Source organism: Tachypleus tridentatus, chromosome 13, assembly GCF_004210375.1.
Source record: "Tachypleus tridentatus isolate NWPU-2018 chromosome 13, ASM421037v1, whole genome shotgun sequence".
Taxonomy (NCBI): domain Eukaryota; kingdom Metazoa; phylum Arthropoda; class Merostomata; order Xiphosura; family Limulidae; genus Tachypleus; species Tachypleus tridentatus.
In genome coordinates, this window is record NC_134837.1 from 164,341,948 (window position 1) to 164,367,025 (window position 25,078).

A 25,078-nucleotide genomic window follows, 5' to 3' on the forward strand; every position below is an offset into this window, starting at 1 on the left:
TTGTTTACTTTATCTATTGTTCTGTATTTTAAGAAAAATAAGTTTGATAATTTATTTGTAAATAGTGATAATCTATGTACCTATATAATTTGTAATATTTGAAATGTGACTATGTTACTAAATAATAGTCCACTAAAACACAGCCAAGACATGGAAGACTGAAGGTCAGTTTTATATTACTGAATATGTTACATGAGTGCACATGTACCACATCAGTGAAAGTTGTGTAATGTTAGCTAAGCTTGACTGGAAGGTCAATATAATAAAAAATAGTAAACAAATATATAGTATTATGAGACATAAGCCACTTAGGCTAAACATTTGTATTTTCTTGTAATATGTAGCTGTTTTAGCATGAAAAAAGCATAATGTATATTTATTTTCTAATTTTTTTATGATGGTTACGAGGTTGGTCAAGTGACAGACCTTGCACAGTTAGGGTAAAGAAAATAACATAAAATATAAAGTCTTGCTGAAAACAAACATTTGAAATATATTTAGAAGTTTTTAGAAATTATGTAAATAATATTTGAGATTTTTGGAATGAAGAATATTTTTTAATTGTAACTTGAAATCACCTTCTGCTAAGGCTAGTAAAGAAACAATCTTGATATATTCACAGACAAATCTTTAGTAAATTCTTTATTAAAAGACTACCAAATTTTGTGAAGATACACATGTTGTATCAAATGCTATAGTGCAAATACTTAACATGTGCAAACATGTAGATGAACTCGTATATATTTTACCAAGCCCGTTGTGAAAGGGCTGAGAGATTAGTGATGTTACTCTTGTAATTAATTATAATAATGGCTTAGTTTTGTTTATATTTTCAGCTTAAGAAGTTAATGAAAAAAATTTAGTTATATTAGTGTTGCAACTTTATTAACACTTTAAAGAAACTGTTATCCCATTCAGTTTTCTGGATTTGTTTATTAATCTTTGTTTCTACTTATATTTGGAAATATTATTAAGTTATGTAACTTTGAGGAAATGTTTTGTGTTTAAAATAAAACTACAAATGCACATTTTTCAAGTGTAGCATTTTTATTATTTGTTTTAAAACTTTTTTTTGATATTAATGTGAATATTATGTCCAGTTAACCCAACTTAGGACAGATGGGAATTCTCCTCCAACAATCAGTCTGGGACCGTTAGACTTGTCCACAGTTTTGCAAGAAGCAGATACAGTAGGTGCAATGAAGAGTGAATCACACACAAATCCAGCTTTGACCCAAATGTTACAATGTGGTAAGATATAGTAATGTAAATGTTAGTGAATAAATAAATATGGGAAAAAAAATTTAAAACATGTCAACCATGCAGGTGCATGATTAGAACAAAACAAGAGTTGGTAATTAGAGATAATTTGCTTCTATTTCATTTTTGTTTTATATTCGATATTTATACAGAAAAATGTTACATTGTGGGTATATTTCTTTATCTCTTCACTTCTCCTTATTCTGCTACTTACTTTATAGATGAGAAAATGTTCTAACAGCTGTGGGTTGCCAAAAGCAATCAACATTAGTTTTGCATTTGCTTTTAGTAACTGTTGGAATGAGAGTGTCAAATACAAAATGGGAAATATGGTTTCTCTGTGTGAAAATACTATACTTGTGCACAGTGTGATTGTGACAAAATCTGTTATGTCCTGTATCAGTATGTATTCTATACATTGTTTTAGTTCCTTTTAAAACCCAGTAGATGTGTCATGCATTATTTGTCGTTTTTTTTATTGTCAAGTACCCATATAAATATCGTGCCTTGAAAATAAAGAGTAAGTTGTGTGACTGAGTTGACAGGAGACAGAGATAGAGCTCATGGCAACAAAAACAAACATGATTTTTTTCAAAGCAATCGTCAAATGACACAGAGAAAAAGAACAAAACAAATTAAATATCAAATTTCAAAACACAAGTTTACTAGTAAAGTTAAAATAGTTCCACTGATCCAGAATCATTAGTTTCAAATACATAAGTGGCTCACGAAAGTGAAACAGTCTGGCAGTATTGTTCTCCTGACTACTGTGTGCATATCTACAGGTGAAAAGATGGCAATAAATCTAGTGCATTTATCATATATGCAGTTGGTAGCTGCACTGTCAGTAAACTGTTACAAAATTACTGCAGTATTACAGCTTGCTTTTAAGGCTTTACATTTTTGGCTTTGGAAATTTCTTTATTTGCATATTGGAAATGGAGGGTGTTCAAGGTTATTTTTTAAAATGCCATCAGAGATGGATAAATGAATGTTTTTTAAATTCCATGTTGATACTTCATATTAGTAAATTAATTGTACTCATTTTAATAGTAGTAATGAATAATTGAAACTTTAGAACAAATGATATTTTAATTAGCTACCAAAATACCAAATTTTGTAGCCAGATTTCCCTAAACATTTTGTCCAACTGTAAGCCATGAATGTAAAATTTAATAATTCTTCATCATATATTAATCCTGATCTTCGACGTCTGTCACTTCTTTGTTTTTTTTATAACATGCAGCACTTAATCAGCCCTTGTGAGCCAAAAACTACTGTCATTGATTTCCAGGTGATCTTTTCTTCATTCTTGTTTTTGATCTATTTATCTCATGTTTTATCAGTAATGCACATATTTATCAAGCTCTCTTGTTTTGTTGCATCCCAACAGTTTTACCTTTCTTTTTCACTATAACGTAGAATCCATGTTCTGCACTAGCTAGTGTTTGTTTCATCACTTTACTAATTCATGTTTCCCAGCCACTGACCAAACACAGTAATTTATCATCACTGTGTGCTTCAGTCATTAAATTTTTAGTATCTCATGATCACAAACACTATTTCTCTCACAGCAAACTTTGCATTTATCTCCAACTTGCACCTTTTGTGTTTGGTTATTACACTTTTAAAGTATGAGGACCTTATCACTTGTTTGATCTATTTTAGTTATACCTTTGATTTGCTCACACCATAGTTTTTTTGTTTCCTCAACATTTATAGCCAAATGATATTTTTCACTTTCTTGTTTCTGAGTCACTCAGCTTCTCTACCTATATATTGTTATTTTCTTTCAAATTTTAACCATTTTCTATGAATGATAGGCATAACTACCAACTTGTAAACTAAAGTGCCTTATTATTTAATTAAATATCTTTAACACTTTCTAATGTACTGTTTTTGCCAGAATTAGAATGGTTATATTTTAGTTCAAAGTTTTATTGATATGAGATGAAACGGCTGTATTTGAGAAAAATTGTTTGGACTACCCCTTTAGAACTGCACAAGCACTTTCCAGATAAACAGAAAAGACATGAAGTTTTCCAAAAGCTAGTGTAACATGTGATGGTTTTGATTTTGTTGCATAAGGACTATGATAACCTGTTCAGAGATTTTGAGTGTTTTTATATTCTGAACTAAATCATTATTTTCAGTACCTCAGGAACACTAGTCTATTAAATATAAGCTGGTTAACATGCTTCAAGAACTTACAACTGCATGACATATTTTATGTATGAGAAATTAATGGAATACAATTGTCTGATGAATAAAAAGGAAATGATGTTTTTAATTCTATACTGAGGACATTTTCAGGTCCTAAAACCTGGTGCCTCTACTGCACTTAAAATTCCATGTGTGTATTAGAGTGGATTGTTTTGTTTTTAGTTGTAAAGCAGTGTGGAAAAGTCATTGTAATGAATATAGATATTTATATATTTGCAATGTATAATAATGTAATTATAGTGAGAAGAAATAATTGGGATAATAAAATTTAAGTTTGAAATAGTACATTTTTCTTGAATGTTAGTCTGGAACATCAAAACAAATTTACATACCTGTTTCCTGTTTTTAATTGCTTCAAGAATTAATATGCATGATGTTTTTAACAAAACTTTGATATAGATTAGAGTTTACATATCAATAGATGTTTCAAAAAATTGTTAAATCAGAGAAAATAAAAGTACACGCATAAAAACGATAATTTTTTCTGAAACACTAGACTTGACTAGAGAAAACCATAGGCCCAACATTGTTAGCATCTTTGTCTTAAGTCATTTAATTACAGTTAGACCTTTTGTCTATTATTTGAAAAATAATATTTACATAAATTTGTTATCTTTACAGTACCAAGATCATTTCAAGATACCCAAGAAATTGATAAATCTCTGCAGGTATTGAACCAAACGACATTAAACATACTTAATGTTAAAGAAGATGAAACACTTTGCAGTCTGTCAGACAAGCCTGCAGAACAAGATTTATTTGGAAATATTATATCCTCTGCAGAATTCATTAAAAATAACAAGCACCATACACTTCAAGGTTGGTTTTAAGAACTGGAAAATGGGAGAAAATCTTATCTCTTTCTTTAATGTTTATAACCCCTGTTTCACCAAGAAAAGGTTTTGATTTAAGTTGATGTGTTTAATTCTGTGGTTTGAGACAAGAACATAATAAATTGTGCTGAGTTGAAGAGAACAGTGCAAATATATATGTAAGTTAGATATCTTGATGGGAAAAAAGTTTCAGAATAAATTCATAATAAAACTATTTCTTTAAATTTCAAATGAAAGTTTAAAAAAATTACAAAAAACAAATTTCCTAACAGTGGCCTACTTTAGCAGCATATAGTGACTAATTTTCTAGCAAAATGCAGTTTATAATTTTTATTTTATTTTGTTATTATACAGATAATTTAAAATTAAATGTGTGTCTAGTGGCTTGCATTATGAAAATATTTGCAGTGTGTGTGTTTGTGTTATTTTATAGATACTGTTTGTTATTTAAGAGTAAATCAAATATCAAAAACTGATGCAAACTGTTAGATACTTGTGTAATGAAATGAACTACAACCTTGTATTATGTATCTGTCAGTTACTAAATAATTTTTGATAATATGAAACTTATATGCATTTTTTAATATTAATTTATTAGGATAAACTAAAAGTTGCTTATATATTTTATCATTTCCAGCATGTTTGTATGATTTCATCCAATTCTGCATTCACATTCTTAGTCATTTCACATATAGAGCATCTTATCTATTAAGTTTTCTGAACTTTAATTACATATTCTTTGTAACTTTACAACTTCTTGTGAAATATAAAAAAATTGTGTAATGTAATTATGCTATGCTGTTCATCAACATACCCAAAATCAATGACCTGAAGTCAAGTTCTTAAACGTGCTTACTGGCAAAACACAGTCATAGGCCTTATTACAGCATTTGATGTTACTCTGTTGAAAGATATTTTGTATAAATGGATAGTATTTGTCATGCTTTATCTTATTTATAAAGGTTACTTTTGTAATCCTTTTAGAAATAATGTACATCTTTTTGAGAAAGGCCCTCGCTAATCTGTTAACTCATGCTAGTCATGTCTGATAGTGTTCTGTATCAACATCATGTAGACCTAGACATATCTAACAATGTTCAATATCAACATCATTTAGATTAGACTACACTAGTTACAAATTACAAGCGTACATTTTTGTAAGGAAAAAAATGAACTTCTGAGATAAAAATGCACTGATTCGAATTATATAGTTTCTTTTAACACTACAAACTTCAAAAATTCACTGTTTTCATTCTGCAGAGAGTTGAGTATATCATACGAAACTGATTTCTTTTGGGAAGCTTATGTAGCAGCTCATTTTTGATGCAAAATATTCATGCACTTAGCTCGTGAACATGTATTCAAATTGGGGATTTAGAATTTCCTAGATGATGATTTTCCTTGTACATAATGGCATTGGAAAACAAAGTAATATGAACCAACATGGGGATTCAAGACCTTCCAGAACATGCAACAAATTGTACTCTAGCCATGATAAGCAAAGTGTGGAATCTTGTAATAAATGAGAATCAATTAACATGTAAGTGGCAAAAGATAACCATATGCCCCAAGCAACAGTACACAAGATAATTAGGAAGGATCTTCACCCAAAAAAATAAAATATAGTGTTCCATACCAGGAAAGTTGCTTGCCCTATTGGTTATGAACTATATGAGATAGTTTTGTTCAGATGAGTGCTGTAAAACTGTTGGCTTTGTGCACTAGTGTGATGTAGAAAGCTATCATACACGAGAGGTGTTCTTCATACATTAAGACAGAGACTTTACAGTGAAAACTATCATCATGATATTCAGTTGTTAGTTGGAGTATCTCTGTACATGGTAAAAAAGAAAGTGTAGTAAATGTTGTGGCAGATCTCCAAAATTGTTTTAAGACTTTTGGCACTGTGTATATATCTTTGATACTTCAACTAATTACGGTATCAGTACAAAAAGCATAATATCTTGGCAATAACTCAACAAAAGTCCCTAAAATGTTCGGTGATTGTACCCAATACTATATATGTTAAATTCAATACATAAGAATAACAGGAATAAAGGAAGACATCCTGATACACAATGAAGAAGTGCCATGTAAAGCACAATAATTTATTATAAATTGTGCAGCAGCCGTCGATAGTCTTTGTGGTTATGATATATCTCATGGCATGGTAAAAAGCACATAAGGAGATTTCACTGTTTGCAGAAATAATTAGTCTGCTTTCTTTTCCATCCAGCTGTGTATCTATCGCTGCAAACAGTACAATTAGGTTTGTGTTTTTTGTCCTCATATTGTCCAATACTATGTCTTTTCACCAAGTGCTGACCTTTATCAGCACTTGGTCTTCCTTTTCGTTTGGCTTTGCTGACATATCCCTCCAGCAAATTTTGAATAATCTGAACAGTGTTGGAGATACCGGGTTTTCACCATTGCTCTTGCAGTCTGCACGATATATTATATATCCATTAACAAGAACTAGCCTTGGTCAGTCAGTTTACTCAATAAGTTATATGACCCTAACTACACCATGTGCTTATGTAAAGTGGGGGCAGATTCCAGGCCACGAATGTCTTCATTATCACTTTCGTCCATTACAAGTAAGCTTTCATAATCATCTGGCTCAAACTCTTTGTCACTCTCTTCATCGTTAAAAATAATATCAATAACTTCTCTAGTGGTATATGCTTTTCTTTTGGCATTTTAACAACGTTGCAAGTATCAACAGGATATGCAAGGAAGGCGTCTTCTAAAGCAATGAACAGTATGATCTACACAGACTAGAAAACAAAGAAATCACGGGACCTCTGGTTTATATACCTGCTGGGAATCCCAAGTAAGCAATGAATACATGTGGTTCCAGCCTCAAGCGAGTCTATAGGCCTGTGTGATTATGATAATTAGCCACGAGGGTATGTTGTTTACATCTTGTTGATGAACCTCACCTGCCGTGTTTAGCCTTCAAGTCAACTGTGGTTGCCAACCGTGCCGAAAGGGTTAATATTACACACTCAGTCGCTGTATTTGAACTAGAAATAGGTAACAGACATGTACAAATACTGCAGATTAGAACCTTTTTCTTTTGCATGGTGACAGGTTTTATGTGTACAGATTGAGAGCTTAAATATGTCTACTCCTCAAATAAAAATTACAGTTGTAGTTAGCAAAAATCTAAATTGGGCTTAGCAATTTGTAAAGTTTTTACTACTTTATCCAAAACAGTTAATAAAATATAAGTCAAACTAAGATATCTAAATTTGCATGTTTCATTCATAATTTGGTAAGTGATTTGAGGAAGAAAAATCAGACAACTTTTTTTAAATTTTAGTATAATTTTCTTACACACACACACACACACAAAACAAAAAAGGGTTTGTTTGTGTAATAATCGTAAGCTTTGAATTAGTGAGTCTAAAGTAGATTAATTTCTTTTTTTTTTGACAGCACAAGACTCAGAAGACAAAGAGTTATTGTCAGTTTTATTGTCTCCTTTATCAAGCTACTGTCATGACTCATCCTCAAAGCATTCTTTAGTTCTGAGCCCAAGACAATCTCCTCTTCTGTTTGATGGTCATTGTAGAATCTCATCACCACTTGGTACATATCCATATTCTGTATTTCTGTTCTTAATAGATTTGTATTTAATTGTGAGGATTTGTATATATATATTCTGCTTTATTGTTGTGGTTATGAATATTGTTCAGCTACAAAATATATTTTTATAGAATCATAATGACAATCATGACATACTTATTTTGTAATATTTTAGTATTTGCTTTATGATGGTACCCTATGTGCTATATGAGGTAAGTATTGTATTTTACCAGAGTTTCATTTAAAGTAACTTGCCATCTGAGATTGTGTATAACTTGTAATAATTTGTTGACTTTCATTTACTAACACACACTATTTCTAGTTGAATTTTTTTAAGTGAGGTTGGTGGGCTATGGACTAAATATTTTATTGTTGCTTACTTTTCTATTTGTATTTAATATTCTAGTAACTTCTCTGTTAAAACTATTCATTAGTGTCATAATATACCTGCTCAACTTAATTTGATATTTTTTCTAAGAATTCTGAATTCAGCCTGACGATTCCCACAGTGTGAACTTTTTTGTGAGTGAAAATGAAAAACAAAATTTTCTAAGAAGTTTTAACTGCCTGTTTGGTGAAAGGTTATACTAAAGCACACAGTAATGTTGCACAACAATGCAGAAGACATTTTTAAAATTGGAATTTTGGTTCACATCTCACAATTTTATTAGATTTCTAATTAGAAGATAGTTTGTTCATTTAAAAAAGATGCATGGTTAATAGGGTAGTAATAACATCAAGTTAACAGAATTGTATAAAATAGATCACTTTGTGCCACATTGAAAAAAGTAACAGTTCAATGTACAAACTATTTTCTTATGGTATGAATAGTTTTCAACAGGTTTGTTCTTTGAAGTCTACATATATGGTTTATACCACTTACCTCTTCACCCTAGTTTTGGTTTTCCATGATGGTCAACTTGTTTAACCTCAGCATTTGGGATTTTGCTTGATAGATGTAATGTCTCCAATGTGTTTTTGGGTACTTTATCACAAGCTGTAATCCGTTATGGCTATGTATGACTAACTAGGAATGAAAATTATTAAGATAGTATATATATATATATTTTGTTTTTCTTCTAGTATTTCAAAGATTGTCAAATGCCACGTTGATCTGTGTCCAACCACACTATTTGTTTTATACAGTTGAACATAACACACTTCTATTAACTTTTACCATCCTAGCATCCTTTCTCTTTGTATGATGTGAGGTTTTGCCAAGTTACATTCTAAATTTAATTAAACTCCTTTATTATCAGGGTATACAAATAAACTTGGCATCAAAACATAGCTAATAATTCAAATTTTAATATTATACAAGTTTTTTTGAAGTCTTAATTTTATAAAACAAAATATTTTTTAAAAATTCTAAATCTTCCCTAGAATGAGATTTGTGATATCTGTTCTCTAGTTCTTATCTTTTCTCTAATTTATTTACCACTCTGAAAATGTGGAATTTAACATAATTCTGTCATAATTTTTTAAGCCTTCAATCTTATTTGATTATAGAGCTATAATCTAGAAATCAGGTCTCTCATTTTCTTATCGCACCTACTTGTCAGTATTCTCTCTATCACAAATTGCCTAAAGTTTTCTCTAACATGTAATACTAAACTTTTTTATAATCGATAGAAAGCCATGAATTTAATCTGTCAACTGATGTATTACAGTATGTTGTTCTCTTTACAGTAAATTGTCTGTTTTGCTTCCAGTTCAAACTATTTTCCCATGAGAAACATATTAACAAGTTTGGCTGAATTTTTAATAGTTCTTATCTCATCGATAAGTCATAGGAAGTTTTCTGCTTTTTTTATGTGTTATTACTCAATGTTCTTGGTTGCATTATTTAATTAAATAAAAAACAGTTCAGTACAGTAGTGGTATTAATATAAAAAAGTAGGGATGAGTTTGATAAAAAAAAAAAAAGACAACAGCTCAGTTAAGTACTGTATACAGCTCAGTTAAGTACTTTAATTCTTGTTATAAAAGTAAATGAAATCTGAATATTTGAAACTTTTTTTTGGTTATGTCAGGTAAAACAAAAAATATATTTTTTCATAAGGTATATTTACAAATAATGATGTAATTGGATGGAGTAACTTGAGCTACATCTTCACCAAGTTGATTAGCATCTTATGTGGCAGGATTGTTGGTTAGATACAGTTCATAGAGCAATAAAATTTAAGTAGAAATCGAACTATACTGTATTGAGTTTTAAGCAATTTAGTATAAACAAGTGTAGTTTCATGTTACAACCTGAAATTATTCTAGAAAGAAAAAGAGGATAATTGAGATTTATTTTGTGGTGGTTACAAAGTAGGTAAATCCCACCTTGTGTAGAGTTGGGGGTAGTGAAAGTAAAAAAGTTTTGCAAAAAACAAATGTTTGAAATTTACTGATTTTTTTTCAGATGAAAATAAAAAGTATTTTTAATCTTAACGTGAAAATCACTTTGCAGTCAGAGTAATCACCACTTTTGATTCCAACTATATTTAAGAAGAAATCTTCAGTGAAAATACTTCAATAAAAATTTGTCAATGAAAGTCTATACGTACTAAATGCTTGGAAAATTTCTTGAAGAAATGCAAAATAGGCTAGAAGCTACAGTATAGAAACTTATAAAGGTTAATTCAGGGTCACAGTCTGGGCTAATTCAACCAAACCCTTAGAGAGAATGTTAATTAAACTGACTTTGATACTATCAAAATTGTGGATTGTTGATTTTGATTATGGCATATTCATATCATTTGTTTTTTATATTAAGTATATACTTTAAACTTCACATGTTCAAATTGCAAGTTATATGTTTCACTTACTGATTTCATCTGCAATTCAAAGATGTAATTTATGCTAAAACATCAAATTCAACAAGAAACGTATTTAACTTTGTTTATAGGTATGTGGTGTAAAAAAAACCTTTTTTCAAGGCCTGTACCAACATGACATTATCCAAAGGGGATATCCATTAGAATATTGTTTAAGTAATGTACCCTAATGATTTATCTCGCAAACTATTTCAAGATGTTTAAGCTATAAGTTATATTTTAAATACAGTGGCACAGTGTAAGTTCATGAACATGTATTGCTAGAAACCTAGTTTCAGTATCTGTGGTGGGTACAATACAGATAGTTTATTGTAATGTTTTGTACTTAACTACAAACAACTAAACACAGATTTCTTTAGAAAAATGAATAAGAAAATTTTCTTATTCTTTACTTGCACTAATTATCTAGCTAGTGCTTATTTCATAATCTATGGTTTCAAGGTTTGTGGATGGCTGTTCTTGGTTTAACCGTTTTCTTGGGTTACTTATGATGTGAGTTAATTGCATGCATGAATTTCTTAATATTGTGAATGAAGTATATAAAATTACCTATGTCACCACACACTAGCCCTTGAAGTTGTTTGAAACTTTTTTTTTTAAAGTAAATGTTGTTCTTTCATGGAACTTTTACACAAACTACCTGGAATATTTTGGATTAGATTTCAGGGTTATATGCTTTTGATTTCCTTTTTATCACAAGGATTATTGTTTGCTTTTGAATAATATTTGTATAATTATTTCTGGTTGATTATTGTCAGAAATATACCTTCCACAACTTACTTGTGTGGCTTGATTATATAATGACAATTGCCTGCAAATAAACTGTTTTGGTACAACTTATTTTTTGGTGTTTTAGTATTTAGACAACATCCTCCTGTTCTTACCTTTGCTTCTGCTCCAATTCATCCTAATGAGATCAACAGGAAATTTAATCCCCTTCAAACTGAGGTAAGAGTTGACAGAAGCTGTTTATAATGGCAAAAATTTCTGTTTTGGTGTATTTATAGGGTTAGATTTGAACATTGTTACAGTTAACTTTTTTATGGAAAAAAATATTATAAATTAAATACTTGATTATTTACAAGTTATGTACTCTGTTGACAAAGTTAAAATAATCTTGAACCAATTTCTTTTTTTAAACTCTTGAATAAATATTAGAATTGACAAGGAAGAGTTTTTGAATTATTCTTAATGCCCCACCAGTGAGTCACAACTGACTTTTGGTTATCAGGGGTAGAAATATTCAAAATTTTCAGCAGAACACGTGTCCTGCTGGACAGTGAAACTTGCTGGACATTTGAAATTTTAGCAGGTCACCTCAAAATTGTCACTGGACATTAACAAAAACAAGAAATCAAGTAGAGACAATTATTATTTAAAACAGAATCATTTTATTTATGGCACTGAAACATTATATCAAAGCAAGTGACAACAAGCCTTGTATCCATTAAAAATGACACATTAATCAAATTCGTATACTTAGCCATCTGGCACTAAGACATCAGCTGATGTAGACTCTATATCTCTAACGTCTCTACATGTGTGAGTTCCATGTAGACTCGCAAATTGTCTGGTTTTTTTACTGTCCTTCCACCAGGATTCTACAGACTTGCACAGTAATTCTGTGCTTGCAAAATCACAGGTCTTGTTCTTAGCTAATTTTATTGTCATCAAGTCATTAAGAGAATCATTTATTAGTTTGGACTGCCAGTCATCCTTAATAACTGCCATCTGGGAAAATCCACGTTCTGGTTCAGCAGATGACATGGAAATCACCTGCATGAGGCATATCAAGGCCAACACTGTTGATCCAGGGAAAGGTTTACTGTCCTCAACAGTAATTTGACTTAATATGTGGGCCCACAATCCACTTGCACTACTAGCCAGGGACTTATCTGATTTGGCAAATCTTGTGGCTTTGAGCAGTGTCTCATGTAAGTCAGCTTGGCAAATATCAGCTGCAATGTTGAAACCCTTAGCTTCTAGCAGAGCACCAAAGTGGTCCAATAGTGTCTGGAGTTCATTATGGCCATAAGATGACAATGCTTCCTTGATTTTAAGCTAATTGCTTGGTTCAAAAATTAGAAAGGCCACCAATAAAATCCTTATCAAATTCTTCAAATCTCTCTTTCAGATATGTGACAATTTTACCTATGAAGATGGCAGTTTCTTCAGCTACAGAATGAGCAACTGTCTCTTTTGTGGCACGTTTTGAGCCTCTGGCCCTTGTCTGATTACTAATAGCAATCACCTTTCTTCTAAGAAACCACTTGCCAATTTGTTCACATGTTGTGAGCTCTTTAACAATTTTCTGGGATCTCTCAACATGATTCAGATTGCCCAGCTTCTCTTTGCAAACAGTGAGTTTGTCAGAAACAATGTTCACAGTAGCAGAATTGTTTTGCATTGTGAGACTAAGAGATGTCAAAACAGGCAAAACTGCCAAGAGTATGTCCATGTACAGGATGAATTTAAGGCTTGTCAAAGTACTGTATAATCCTGCAGCTTTCTGTCCACATTCCCCTTTGTCATGCAGCTTTACTTAATGCTAAAGCTGGCCAGTTATTTGAAACTGACTCCAGAGCATGCTCTTTGTAGGCCACCCACTGGGTTCCTGTCCCTTTTGTTGGCTGTCTAACAACAATGTTGTTGGCCTTACCAGCTTCTTTGAGGTCAGCCCAGTTCTGTGGTGAATTGTTATGAAACTTCCATAGGTTGTTTGTCATTGGCATAATGTTCTTTTAAGTTCATACCAAAGTTGTACTCCTGCAGCAACAGAAGCTCTTGAAAAATCACTGAATGGTTTGGCATTCAAATCCATATAAAGGTCAGTCCTGAACAGCACAAACAAACAATCTTTCTCAGTCTGGTTAAGTCATGGGAGTTAAATCAGGTATTTCTTTTGCTGGCTTAGCTTGACAACTTAGACTGTGGGCACGACTGTTTTCATGCTCCTTAACAGCACTTGCTCTCAGGTTGGAAGATCCTGTTATGAAGGTGTTCTTCTGCCTTCCACTACTCTGGCCATATTCCTGACAAATTGAGCAAAACGTCAGTCCAGTAGCATTATTATACTCCAGCCATGGTCGGCCTCTATCCTGGAAACGACGAGTAGGCTTAGCGCCAGTACTAGCAGTCCCAGTTTTTGCTTTAACACTTGGGCCAACAAGCTTGGGTTTTTTCACTCGGGGTTCCATAGTATTGTCTTCTGATTCATTAGTCTTGCTCGTGAAACCAAACTGAAATAGATCGTGAGGCTTTCCTGTTTTTTTACTATCAGACGCCATAGTCAGATCGTCATGAATGTTTGGCAGTCATGTGACTATCCGGGATGGCACGGATAAGGTGACCTAAAAAGCACATCTTGTGAGTATTCACGACAGCTTTTTAAAATTTGGTGTTTTTTTTGTCTTAAATTTAATCTTAAATTTTGCAAATTAATTTCCACTCATTATAGAATATACTTTTAAGCAAAATCTTTGGGCTGTGCATACACAGCGTTTGCCTCGCTTATTTTTGAGGGGACAATGTATTTGTGTCCAATATGTTAGGAATATGACCACCGGTCACGATGTCTGGTGATAGATGGGAAAGTGCCGGTCAAACTTGATTTTTTAATGGACATGTCTGGCTTTAAATAGAAAATTTCGAACCCTGGTTATGAACTGCATGATGCACTGGTGGTCACAGACAATTATGTTTCAAAGCCAAATTTATTTTGTGGCATGCAAGTTTGAGATGCTGTAACTTTTCCTTGGCATCTCTTGAATGTTTAATTTTTTTACTCTTAATTTGTTGTGCTGCAGTGGATGTGCTAACGAAACATCTTGTACATTAATAGTTTAAATAGAAGGTAATGTATAATTTAACTTGTAATAAAACCTGAACACTTTGCATATCCTTGTATTGAAGAAGCTGAAATGAACACTGTTCAATCTCTTACTTTTTTCCACTGGTATATTGATTAGAGATTTTATCATTTAATATCTCAAACAGGTAATATTACTTCTTACCTCAAGCATCTTTTTTCTGTGAATATTACAAGGTTTTAGTAAGTTGTGTTCAAGCTTTAGATATACTACTTTCTTATCATGGTATACCAATAAATATATCATGAAAATGAAGCTAATTATCCATATTTTAACAATATGTGTTTTATGTTCTTAATTTTATATGGCAGTGTTTAAATAAATATTGAATGTACCATAGTATGAGAGAATTGTGACATTATCTCTCTAGGCATTCCCTCTTCTCTAATTTACTTATGGAATTTAACATATATTATTGTGATGTTGTCATTACTCAGACAAAGCATAATGTTGAAAGCCTTCAATCTTAGTTAGTGCCATCAAATAGAAAATTAGAACCCCTGGTTCCTCCTACCCATTTGTCACATCCTCTGTTTTACAAGTTACCAGTTCTTCTCTCTGACATTCACTACTATATTACTTATAACCTGTAGAAGGCCAAGGTTTTAATTTATCAAATAAAGTATTATATTGCATTATTTTCTCCATCGATAATTGTCAGTTTCACTTCCAGTTCAATATTTATTCCCACTTTTAGTATAAATCTGCCAAATTTTGTGAAGGTATACTTATGGTGTTTAAAGTTAGTTTCAAAACTATAACAAGTAGAAAATAGTTACAAAATTGGTCAGTTTGACCAGTCTCATACAGAGAGAGAGTTAAGTACAGTACTGATTCTGTTGTTTATTTAAAATGCATGCTACTGATCTCAAAAATTATAATCATTAATATTACAAAATACCTTTTGGAAGAAGTTTCCATTTGCTTAATTACTTTTTATAATATGTTCATGTTTATATCACAATGATTGCTGTCAGTATTCTGTGTTGGGATAAACTAATTTAGAATATTGTTTCAGAAGAAAAGAGTAATTGTTGTATTAATATTTTAACCTGAAAAGCCAGTAATTTAGATCAGTTATGTTGAAATGGATATTGACTGATTGATATTCTGTTTACAGACAGGCCCAGTGATCCCTTGCCTTCCTTTACCTCAAAAACATGCAGTTCACACACAGTTTATCTGGCAAAATTCCTTAATTAAGTACAACTTGATAGAACAAGAAGAAAAACATGAAAAACTAGAAGAATCACAAAGGTTAGATGGTTATATTTAGGTTGATCAAAAGGATATATAGGTTATGTTTAACTTACTATGTGCTCTTTTACTTTATTTAAGAACAAATACTATATGTATTATAAGTTTACCAACTGAGTCTTAACTGTTTTTTATTTATTTTTAATCATTTTATATTGGAAGAATATATTATAACTTATATTATAAGTTTACCAACTGAGTCTTAACTGTTTTTTATTTATTTTTAATCATTTTATATTGGAAGAAAATTCATTAATGAATATGAGGAAAAACTAATCTTGTTATACAGAATATTTCTACTTCAAAGTTAACAATGAATCTGAAAATGTTGTGCTAAGTTTAGAAATAGGAATAAAAATTACATTTACTCATAATTCACTTAATTGTAAACATATATTAAACTTCTACTAATACATGTTCTTTTGTATTATCACACTTTTTTATTTGCATTGTACATGTTGTTTTTCAAGGTTGTTTCTTGTTTTTATCTGTTGTGTGATTGCAAATTCTTAAATGTGAATACGTGATTTTATGATTTTATTTTTTTTAAATGTTGGTATGATTTTTATTTTAACTTCTTCAGTGCACTCTAAACATTTTAGGATATTCATAAAAGAAATTGAAAGACAAATATTTTCAGAAATTTTAGAAAGCCTTTTGAATTGGCTATTCAGTTTTGGAGCCAGAAATAACAATGTGTTACTTGGCAATGTATTTTCTTCTTCAGGACTCAATCTCCCAACAACCCCCTCTCAATGAACAATTCATCTCCACCAAAAGTAAGTTGTGTTTACACTTATAAACTTGAATAATGTTTGGTGAATCATTATTTATAGTACTAAATAGAAACAAAAATGTGCTCTGACAGGAAAAATTATTTTGGGTGTACAAAATTAACACTTTGTAACTTGTATACATGGATACACTTAAATGTTAGTTGATTTATGCATATATTAGTTTGAGACCTTCAATAGTTGGAGGTCACTAATACTGTTGGTATGAAAATTTCTGTGCCTCTGGGTTAAGAAATAGCAATTACTCTCTTGGGTTAAACTATAGGTTGGGAGGGTATCACTTGTATCCCCTGAACCCCTCTTCCCCAGAAAGTTCTACTTTATATATCCAGTCATTTTCAACATGTTTGATATTCATTTATATACTTGTTTCTCTTAGTGTTTTATTTTGTTAATTAGAACATTTATCACTTTTGGCTATAAAACATCTTTCAAAGGGCATTACTACTACCTCTGTCAGGTGTTATAACAAGATAATTGCCACCACTGTTAATGATTGAGATAAATTATTTTATTTGTCCAGTTTATTTTTATATGATAAACTTTAACATGGCTAATGATAAAGGATTTGTGTTATCAACATAGTTTGCCATCATTTAACCATCCTTAGTAAACCTAACTAAGCTTACCCACTCTCACATTGTGAAAAAATATTACTGTAGCTTTCAAACAGATATAGTTTAACAAAAGACATTGTCAGTAATAAAAAAAAATTTTTTGAAATAGTTGTATAAAACTCCTGTGTTTGTGGTACATTCCTTCCAAGTATTGTAAAGATTCATTGTTTATGTTTATAAGAGCTTAAAGTAACTAAGATGTTGACTGACCACAAATTAATTCTACAACAATACTATTTAATTCATATTACATCTATTAAATTATATCTAATCCAATTATTTCTGGTCATTGACTTTAGCTATTTTCAAAGGGAAGTTTCATCTGTCATTTTACGAATCACGTACTGTCATACAATAAAATGGTAGCAGTGAAGGAATGTACTAATAAACCTATCTGAAGAAAAAAAATACTTGAAAATTAGTCAGTGATCATTAGTTGTGAATAATAATAGTTTCTTTGCAAATATAAACAATTTGTGATAAATGGAAAATTTGAAAAATATCAAAAATTTATTATGTACAATTTAAATGCTTCAAAGTTGCACAGAAATGAAAAACACTGGAATATTTTTCTTTGTGAAATATACCAATAAATATTATATAATTATAACATTTTGAGTAAAATGCTAAAATATAAGAAAAAGGCAAATGCATAAATCTTGTACTTTGTTTTTTGGTGACATTACAGGTAATCCTTATATGATTTAAACTGATATCCAAATATATATTTCTATATATGTACACACAAAAACATTATAATGAATAATGTTATATTTTGGTTCCTGCTATTTGGGTAAAAGTGGAAAAAGTAAAGTGTGCTCATTGACATGGTCTTCTTTGAAACTAATTTAAATAATGATTTACTGACTTTGTAAATAGTTTTCTGTACTGATTGTGAATTGCTGTTTTTGTTGAATTTTTTGTTGTTGTTTTGTTTAACAAAGGGCTAAATAAATGAATAGGATCATGACCTTTGTCTTTAAATTGTATTTCAAGATCTAGACAGGATGTTAAGGCTATTCTAAAAAAAAATAAATTTTGTGCAGGGCATGAGTCCTACAGTGGCTGCTTTCACCCCCACGTCTGTGATTAGGAAGGTGCATGATGCAGACAAGTTGGACAAAACAAGTATAAAACCTGAATTTAGGAATGGTGTTGGTGAACTGCAGAATGTATCAGGTATATAAAAAACATGGTTACTAGCTACTACACAGAATGTATCAGGTATATATAAAACATGGTTACTAGCTACTACACAGAATGTATCAGGTATATATAAAACATGGTTACTAGCTACTACACAGAATGTATCAGGTATATAAAAAAACATGGTTACTAGCTACTACACAGAATGTATCAGGTATATAAAAAACATGGTTACTAGCTACTACATACGGAATGTATCAGGTATATATAAAACATGGTTACTAGCTACTACACAGAATGTATCAGGTATATATCAAACATTGTTACTAGCTACTACACAGAATGTATCAGGTATATATAAAACATTGTTACTAGCTACTACACAGAATGTATCAGGTATATAAAAAACATGGTTACTAGCTACTACACAGAATGTATCAGGTGTATAAAAAACATGGTTACTAGCTACTACACAGAATGTATCAGGTATATAAAAAACATGGTTACTAGCTACTACACAGTGCTGAGTATTAGGAGCAACGATTATTGTCTGCATGCATGATAATATTGAATAAGAATGTTTATGAAAGACACCTGAAAATTCAAATATAAGATAATATGCAGTTAATCTGAGTTTTGTAATGCTGTAAATAAATATTGATATAATGGCAGAAGCAACTGTTTTTTATGATTTGTGTTTTATATGGAAATGTTACCAGAGTATGTTGCTTCATGTTGTGTCAGAACCATATAATCTTACAATTAGTAATGGTGCATTTGTCATGTTACCAAGAATGTTTTAGTTAATGTTACACAAGTTTTGTAGTTTAATACTGTGTATCTTTGTATGTGTAAAATTGGGCATATGGTTTGGAATACATGGTTTTAACATGACAGTAACATTATTTTTAGTGCTATCCTACTGAAATTGGTCAACAGGTAAATGTAATATGCATATGCTGTTTATATTTTCAGATGTTGCTCTAAGAAGTTGTCCTTCCAACAGAGACCAACAGTTAATACAAGGAGACTATCAGTTCGACAGCAACCTAGCTAAGTGGTTTGGAAGTGAAATGCTGAAGGAAAAGTTACCAGAAATGCCTCCAGTTCTCCTTCAGAGAGCTGTTTTAGTTGAGGAACTTGAACGTCAACAACGAGGACATTCACTGGAAAACTAGAAATTTATGACAATAGGGAGTGCAGTGTAACCATGACTATTTATGGAATGTCCTACATATGATCAGACGTCCAAGTTATCTTGCCCTTGTATTCTCTTCTTCATTTTGAGTTATACACTGTTCAATGCCTTTGTCCTTTGTGTGATTTAGCATTTGTTTTTTCTTGGCTATGTACAAATATGTTTGTCTCTTGTCGAAAGGAATGTTATTAAATGTACAAATAACATTTGAAAAGCTACACCAAATATCATGATAAAACATATAATGTAGAGTTGTGGAAAACTGTAAAATGATTAAAATAAATTTTTGAAACAAAGAGTGGAAAAAATATTAAGATAGTCAAATGGAAATTTATTTTTATGGCATTGTGAACTCTTGTATGAAAAAAAGCTCTTAAAAACCAATACTTAATGTACTTATTCTCTAATGCTGTGGTATAAAATGCCAGTCAGCTTTAATGATTTATGTTGTGTGTTTACTGAGACAGTAGTCTATGTAAATATGAAATTTCTTTTGAAAATCTTAGAAGATTCATATTGTGGTTTTGTTGTTGACTAGATAGATGAGTTTTACTACACTAATTATTTTTTCCAGACTTGCTATAACCATGGAAAGAGTTAAAACTGTAGTAGAATGTGGATATCTAATCAAAAATTATAAAACCATAGTATAAAAAAATGTTTAAAGTACTTAGATCACATCTAGTCTTTTTATTATTATTAATTCTTGTCTAATTATTTGAAAGAATTGTTCCTGACATTTTTTGTACACAGGAATAAGTTGCTTGGGTTTTGTATTATTTCAATCAAACAGTATAGGTGAAGTTTCTAGAATAAAATGTTAGTGATTAAAGATATTTCATCAGATGTCATTATCAGTAGTTTTATAAACAACTATTATATGCTATGCAAGAACAAACTAGTAATAATGAAATTGAGTTAATTGATTAGGAATAAGTGAATATATTGTTCTCTCAGTGTGTCACATTAAATGTAATAGTATTTGATTGACTAAGTTCTGATTATTGGTTGAACCTGCTTTTCACTGGTATTGGAAGTACTTGTTTTCATCTGCTGACAAAGTCTCAGTATAATTATGTAGTGGTAGAGTGAACTGTTCTTATTGGAGTCTATTTTAACCTCTTAGTATAAATGGAAACCAAATTATCTGTTTTTGTAAACCTAAGTTAATACTGATAAATAAAGACAGGCTAAGTGCAAGTTAGGCAAGAATATATGAAATGTGTTATAAAAAAGATTGTATTGCTTTTCACCTAAAAAAATACCAATAAACAAGCATTAAATACACACCAAACAAGTATACACTGTGTGTTTGAAAAAACAATTACAATTTCTCTGTTTCATCTGGAAGTAATTCCTGTGAACATATCATAGAATATGTTGTTTTTTGGTTTTTTTTTAAATAAGACGTTGAAACATATCTCAAGGGTCCATAGCTCAGCACTTATCAGCAAAAGGTATTATTAGCATTTAGTGGGTGGGACATAAGATTAATTTAAAAACACTTGTTTATTCTATCGATAGAAGTAAAATGATCAAAGGTCTTGATAGATTTAGGTTCTAGTTTGTCTGCAACTAAATCATTAATAAAGCTCTTACCATTATGAAACATCTGAAGATCATTTGTTGCAATAAATTGAAAAAAGTTATGATCATTAAGTTTTACACCATTTGATTATTATTAAAACAAATGTAAAAACATTATATTCATATATTTAGTGGTAATTCTTTATTCAATGTTTTTACATATGAAACTTTAACCCTGCAACATGGTAATTTTAATAATCTAATGTTGCATACTGTAACTTTGCACATGTTGCGAAATGTATTGACTAATTCTTTGTTAAATATATTCAGTTGACCAGATATCTGATTGAAAGTCAATTAACTTTAAATGTTCAAATTAATGAGAAATGCCACAATGAAATGTTCAAATAGTCCCTTATTGTTTGATATTATGAATAGATATTACTGTTATAGGTGTCTGGAATATGTTTGTACTAGTAACTAGCTTCAGCTTTTTTCTTCAGAAACTCAAATTCAATTTTATCTAACTTGGAACATTCCAGCCCTGGTAGAGTATCAAGGAATGATTGTCTGTCTTAATATAATATAGGTTGGAATATAATACTTATAATACATGATCAGACCAGGCATGGTTTTAGTGATTACCATACATATAATTTGAAGTGGTGGATGTATTGTACGAATGATGATCAAATCGAAATTTTCAGTTAAGTTAGATCAAGAGTTGGTGATAAATCTATTGACTAGCTGACCTTCTCTGTATTTGTTCAAAATTATAAGGCAGTATATGCAGAAAGTTGTCTGTAGCTCTATACAAAAATTTGAAACAAATCCAAACCAGTTTTTGGTTACTTACATTTTGATTTGGTTTGTTACAGAACTTTCATACAGAATATAACTGATATAAGTTAATATCACTCTGATTTCTTGCAACTAAACTTAGATCAAAGTGTTTAATTACCTAAAGCTTGGCAATGGCACAGCATGTCTAGGTGGGTTAAGGAGTTCAACTCATAATCTGAGGGTCGTGGGTTTGAATCCCCATTGCACCAAACATGCTCGCCCTTTCAGTCATGGTGGCATTATAATGTGATGGTCAATCCCACTATTCTTTGGTAAAAGTGTAGCCCAAGAGTTCGTCGTGGGTGGTGATGACTAGCTGCCTTCTCTCTAGTCTTACACTGCTAAATTAGGAATGGCTAGTGCAGATATCCCTCATGCGAAATTCAAAAAACAAACAAACCTAAAGCTTGGTAAGTAGATACCATTATATTAAATTATTTAAAGCTTTTAGTTTAATGAAGTTATGCTTGTTTTGTTGTAAGCTTTGTTGCATTTTTTAAATTTCTTACTAAAGTTCTGTCTTCTGCAATATGTTGTATTCACTTTCCAATGTTCTGTTTGCTTATGTTTTTTATAATACTTGTAATTTTGCATTTCTTTATATTAGTCATTCAGGTGTAGAAATGAAAAAAAAAAAAGTTAAAAATCAATTTGATCATTTGGAATACCTAATACTTCTTTTTCCTCTTACCTGTGTGTACAAATGTTACAATGACATTGCTTGAAGTGTTGATATCTGTTGAAAATGCATTAATTGTATTAAAGAAACAGATGTCAAACAGAACACTTAAAAGCATTTTAACAAATAATAAAAGTAGGACTAATATCTTAATGAAGTATATTTATTGATAATAAAAATTGTCAAAACTTATAAAATATGGTAATTGTAATATTTAATTATTGAATAATGTACTGTGTGATACATCTGCAATTTAATATTTTCAACCATAATGGCACATTTTTTAATGCATGGCTTTAAAAGCCAGATCAAAGACACTTAAGGTTCAGACTTAGCCACCCCTAATATAAAACAGCTGTTTAGAAAGGATAACCAGTCAGCAACACTGACAGCCTTGCTTTCCTTACCTGAATAACAGGATTGACTGTTACAGGTCTAATGTTTCCACAATTGAAAGTATGGTAACTGCTAAGTGTTGTTCAGCCTCAATAAGCAATTTAAAAATATATTGTGTATGTGTGTGTGTGTGTGTGTGTATACATAAAAGGAAAAGCATGTAGTTTTTGTTAAGTGCACTTCCAATACTTTTCATGATAAAGAATGAGAAATATGTTACAGGTGACTTAGACCTACAGTGAGTAATAAAAGAAGTTGATCTGAAAGCTTGACTTTGTAGTTAATCTGTTAATTTGTGGAAATGATTGAAATATAAGTATTTTCCCCCAGTTTATTTATTTACGAAAACATAGTTGTTTTTTTTACACTGGAATTGCAAGTAGTTCAGTTTTCAAATTTAATTTTTTATTGTGAAAGAATGCATATGATTTCTTCATTAATTACATGGCCAGGTGATTAGGATGCTCAACTCGCAACCTGAGGGTCACGGGTTCAAATCCCCATCACACCAAACATCCTTACCTTTTCAGCCATGATGGTGTTATAATGTGACAGTCAATCCCAGTTGGACTACTATTTTTTTTTAACCAAGAATAAAAGAGTTGGCAGTGGGTAGTGATGACTAGCTGCCTTCCCTCTACTTTTACACTGCTAATTTAGAGATGGCTAACACAGATAGCCTTCATGTAGCTCTCCATGAAATTAAAAACAAATCAAAACCATTAATTTTTAATATTAAAAAGGTTATGTTCTTCAAACGTTAAATATTTAAGTAAAATCTTTATGGTTATTACTAACCTTAAATAGAACTCCTAAGTAGCATGTACAAATTAACAATGAAAAATATTTGAAACTACTAACCAGTAAGTGTTCCAATATCCATTTACAGTGAAAAGATTCTTCTGTATTGGTAGATACATATACAACCAGTGCAAATTGTTGTTTGGCTTCAGCGTGTTTGATATATATATATATATCACAAGAGATGGTTGTTAGATGCCTATGTTATATAAATTCCTATTCATTTATTGTACAGAATAGATTGAAGTAACAGAAATTTTATTCGGAAACTTCCAGTTGACTGATAAATATTCTGGTATTAAAATACTTTATACAGTAAATTATTACAATGTATTTGGATATTGTTTAAGAAACTGATATTGTAATGAAACTCATTATCAAACTACATTCATTACGCCCAGACATAATGGTGTTTATTTCTCACCAAAATGTTTTCCACAATATACTGTATTTTTAAATTCATAAAAGACTACTGAAATACCAATGAGTAGATTTGTCAACAATTGAAAGTTCAAACCAGTGTTTCTGAAATATCTGTTCGTAACCGCCACTTGGCTGTTGAAAGCACTAACACTTGTTTACGTTTTTTTCAATATTTGGTTAATAAAAGTTTTCCAAGTCAACCTTTTCTCTTTTTGGTATAACTTAAATTCTCTTACAATATATTTCAGCTACTTATCAATTTCAATAGATGTAAATTAAAATGATGGCAAATATATTCTGCACGTGTTGATAGCCCTAAAAATCAGCTGAAAGGTTGTCTTCCTGCAAGACTATTAGAGTGCTCGTTCGCAGTATACATACATTATTTTCCATTTTATTTTAATATCGGTATAAGTTACTTGCAAGACTGAATTAGTACTTGAAAGATGACATGCCTAGTTGTGTCAAAGTATTTGATGTGAAGGTATGAGGCTATGCTATAACTACCCTGTACAAATGATTAATAAGGGATATGTTTTCAAAAAGAAATTAATCCTGTAGAAACAGATTGTTACGATATTTTCCTAAGCTCGCATTGTTAATGAAGTCAGAGAATATATATATATATACTATCCTAGCAGTTTGATTCCTATTTTTCAAATAATAATGATCTGAGATGTGGCAACTAATGTGTAAGAAACCAGTTCATTACCCATGACGATAGTAACTTAACAACCAGCCATGAAGAGAAATTAATGGAACTGGATTGGAAACGTATTAACACTACATGAGTTTT

The 25,078-nt window shown here is 30.8% G+C and overlaps 1 protein-coding gene across 9 annotated transcripts in view; it reads left to right on the top strand.

Annotated features, from left to right (window-relative positions):
• Positions 1–23,327, top strand: part of LOC143241028 (uncharacterized) — an 82,433-nt gene extending 59,106 nt beyond the window's left edge. For 8 of the 9 annotated variants that reach the window (XM_076484443.1, XM_076484445.1, XM_076484448.1 and 5 more), the window contains 8 exons: positions 1,101–1,251; positions 4,105–4,302; positions 7,758–7,910; positions 11,589–11,680; positions 15,722–15,858; positions 16,586–16,637; positions 18,316–18,448; positions 19,391–23,327. In XM_076484443.1, the coding sequence (XP_076340558.1) occupies positions 1,101–1,251; positions 4,105–4,302; positions 7,758–7,910; positions 11,589–11,680; positions 15,722–15,858; positions 16,586–16,637; positions 18,316–18,448; positions 19,391–19,593 (1,119 nt within the window). In that variant the 3' untranslated portion in view covers positions 19,594–23,327. Of the gene's footprint in view, positions 1–1,100; positions 1,252–4,104; positions 4,303–7,757; positions 7,911–11,588; positions 11,681–15,721; positions 15,859–16,498; positions 16,638–18,315; positions 18,449–19,390 lie in introns of all 9 variants that reach the window. The other variant, XR_013022146.1, reaches the window with a different exon arrangement.
• The last annotated feature ends 1,751 nt before the right edge of the window (positions 23,328–25,078 follow it).